Genomic DNA, 2,215 nt, shown 5'->3' with positions numbered 1-2,215 from the left:
GGGGTCCCACACTCTGTGGTAAGACTGAGCGAAGAGTGGGGATGTTTAGCTTAGAGAAGGCAAAAGGGGGAGGAGGGAGGAAGGGAGGGGACGGGCCAAGGGAGAAAAGAGCTGCCTTCTACTATTTGAAGGGCTATCATGTGAAAAAAGGATCAGGTTTATTCTGCTTGGCCCCAGAGGGCAGAACTAAAGGCTATTAGTTACAGAGGTCGATTTAGGTTCTGTGTAAGAACTTCCTAAAGTGGAATTATCCCAGCTTAGAATGGGTTGCCTCTGGTAGTGTCCCATCAGCTAGTCTTCAGTAAGAGGCTGGTAGACCTGGTAAAACCAGGTATATTGTAGAGGAAACTCCTGATCAGGTACATTGGACTAGATCAATGCTGTGAAACTCTAATAGAAATAGAGTCACTAAACTGTACATAAGCTTTCCTGCGGCTTCATATTGACTTAGAAAACCACGTGCTAATGTTATCTATGTTTTATTGCATTTTTATTTATTTTGTAAAGTATTTCCCAATTGCATTTTAATCTGGTTGGCACTTGGGAGTGTTGTTTCTCCTGGACTGGGTCTTTGGGATCCCTTGCCCCACTGAGTTTCTATAATTCTAGAATGTTCTCAGAGGAAGCAGCTGCTTAGGGTAGGTTGGATGGGGGGCGGGGAGGGGACAGGTAAGAACAGGGCCAGGGTTGATCCCTGGCACTTAGAATGTCTACTTTCCCTACAGTGGTGGGCTGCCCCCTGGACCGAGGCTTCATCTTTGATGAATGTGGCCCTCCCTGCCCCCAGACCTGCTACAACCGACACGTGCCTCTGGGTGAACTAGCGGCCCACTGTATACGGCCTTGTGTCCCTGGCTGCCGATGCCCAGCAGGGCTGGTGGAGCATGAAGCTTACTGCATCTCTCCTGAGTCCTGCCCCCCTGTCCTGCTTACCATGGACCCGAGGCCCACCCCTGATGGACACCTCCAGAATAAAACCTGAGTGTTTTCTGGGAGTGGGCCTAACGTCACCCAGACTAGGACTCACTAAGGATTGGGGGGCTCTGCTCCCAACTCCAGGTACTCCTCACCTTGACATTTTTCCTCTGGAAACCAGCCTCTCAGGGTCAGATAGTACATCACTTTTCACCCCAGCTCCAACCAGGTTCACCATCCATCTCCCCCCTAAAGTAGCCCAGGGAGTGGAGTCGCTCCCATGTGTGAGTTATTGAGCTGCTCGTCTTGGCCTATGAAAAGAAGGAGCTGGGGAGCAAGGGGCAAGGACTGTGTGGCCAGTGCCCAAGTGAGCCCAAAGGGAGGCTCCCCACTGTAACCTGTGATTGAAACATTAAATGCTTCTTGGCCCATCTGTACTGCTGCCAGTCCTCTCTCTTCCCAGAGGCTCCGGTTGCAGTGTGATTGGAAGCATGGAGAGGTCTAGGCCACCATCACTAGGCTACACAAAGTAGACACGTTTTCCTGAAGGATGGCATCCCAGGTCCTAGAAATACTGAAAGCCAGAGAAGGATGTAGCCTGGGAACAGCTGTAGCACTTCCCTCATGCCTTAGCTCAGGGAAGGAACCTGTGGCCTCAAGGCCCCATGTGGCCCTCTAGGTCCTCAAGTGTGGCCCTTTGCCTGAATCCAAACTTCACAGAACAAATCCCCTTAATAAAAGGATTTGTTCTGTAAAACTTGGACTCAGTCAAAAGGCTGCACCCAGGGACCTAGAGACCTCTGTTCTCTCTACTTTTAGAGGTCAAGGGACGCTTGCCCTACAACACTACATCCTCCTTTCAGAGCTAGGTCAGGGAACCCTGCCTTCAGCCTTTATGTATTCCTTATGAAACTTCCCTGAGTCCTAATTCAAAGTAGAGGGTTTTCGTCCACACTAAAGTTCCTTCCAGACCTGGCCTGGCCATTCCTGATTGCCCCTGGGCCAGCCAGGAATGGGGCCTCTGCCCATAATCTTGTCTCTAAGACATCTCAGCAGAATTTACGATTCATCTCTGGGGACTTTCTGGACCAGTCTCAGGTTCACTCACAGTGAATCAGAAAGCGTCCTGATGGCATGTCTGGCTTGTGGCAATTTGCCCACAACGTTCTGTCATGTAATGCCTGTCCTATCCTGTAATCACTTAGCTATATAGATAACTAACTCTGCCTTCCCCCATTGAAGGACAGACAAGGAATTACAAACAGGCAACTAGACCAAGAACCCATAACCCATAACTAGG

The 2,215-nt window shown here is 50.0% G+C and overlaps 1 protein-coding gene across 1 annotated transcript in view; it reads left to right on the top strand.

Moving 5' to 3' along the window:
- KCP (kielin cysteine rich BMP regulator) overlaps window positions 1–1,238 on the top strand; it is a 29,293-nt gene extending 28,055 nt beyond the window's left edge. Inside the window, exon 33 of the mRNA XM_027840176.1 lies at window positions 706–1,238. Coding sequence (XP_027695977.1) covers window positions 706–982 — 277 coding nt within the window. The 3' untranslated portion in view covers window positions 983–1,238. The remainder of the gene's footprint in view (window positions 1–705) is intronic.
- Window positions 1,239–2,215: the final 977 nt, after the last annotated feature.

The sequence above is a fragment of the Vombatus ursinus genome, unplaced genomic scaffold (assembly GCF_900497805.2).
Source record: "Vombatus ursinus unplaced genomic scaffold, bare-nosed wombat genome assembly UNPS02014839.1, whole genome shotgun sequence".
NCBI lineage: Eukaryota > Metazoa > Chordata > Mammalia > Diprotodontia > Vombatidae > Vombatus > Vombatus ursinus.
This window is presented reverse-complemented; position numbering and strand designations above follow the sequence as displayed.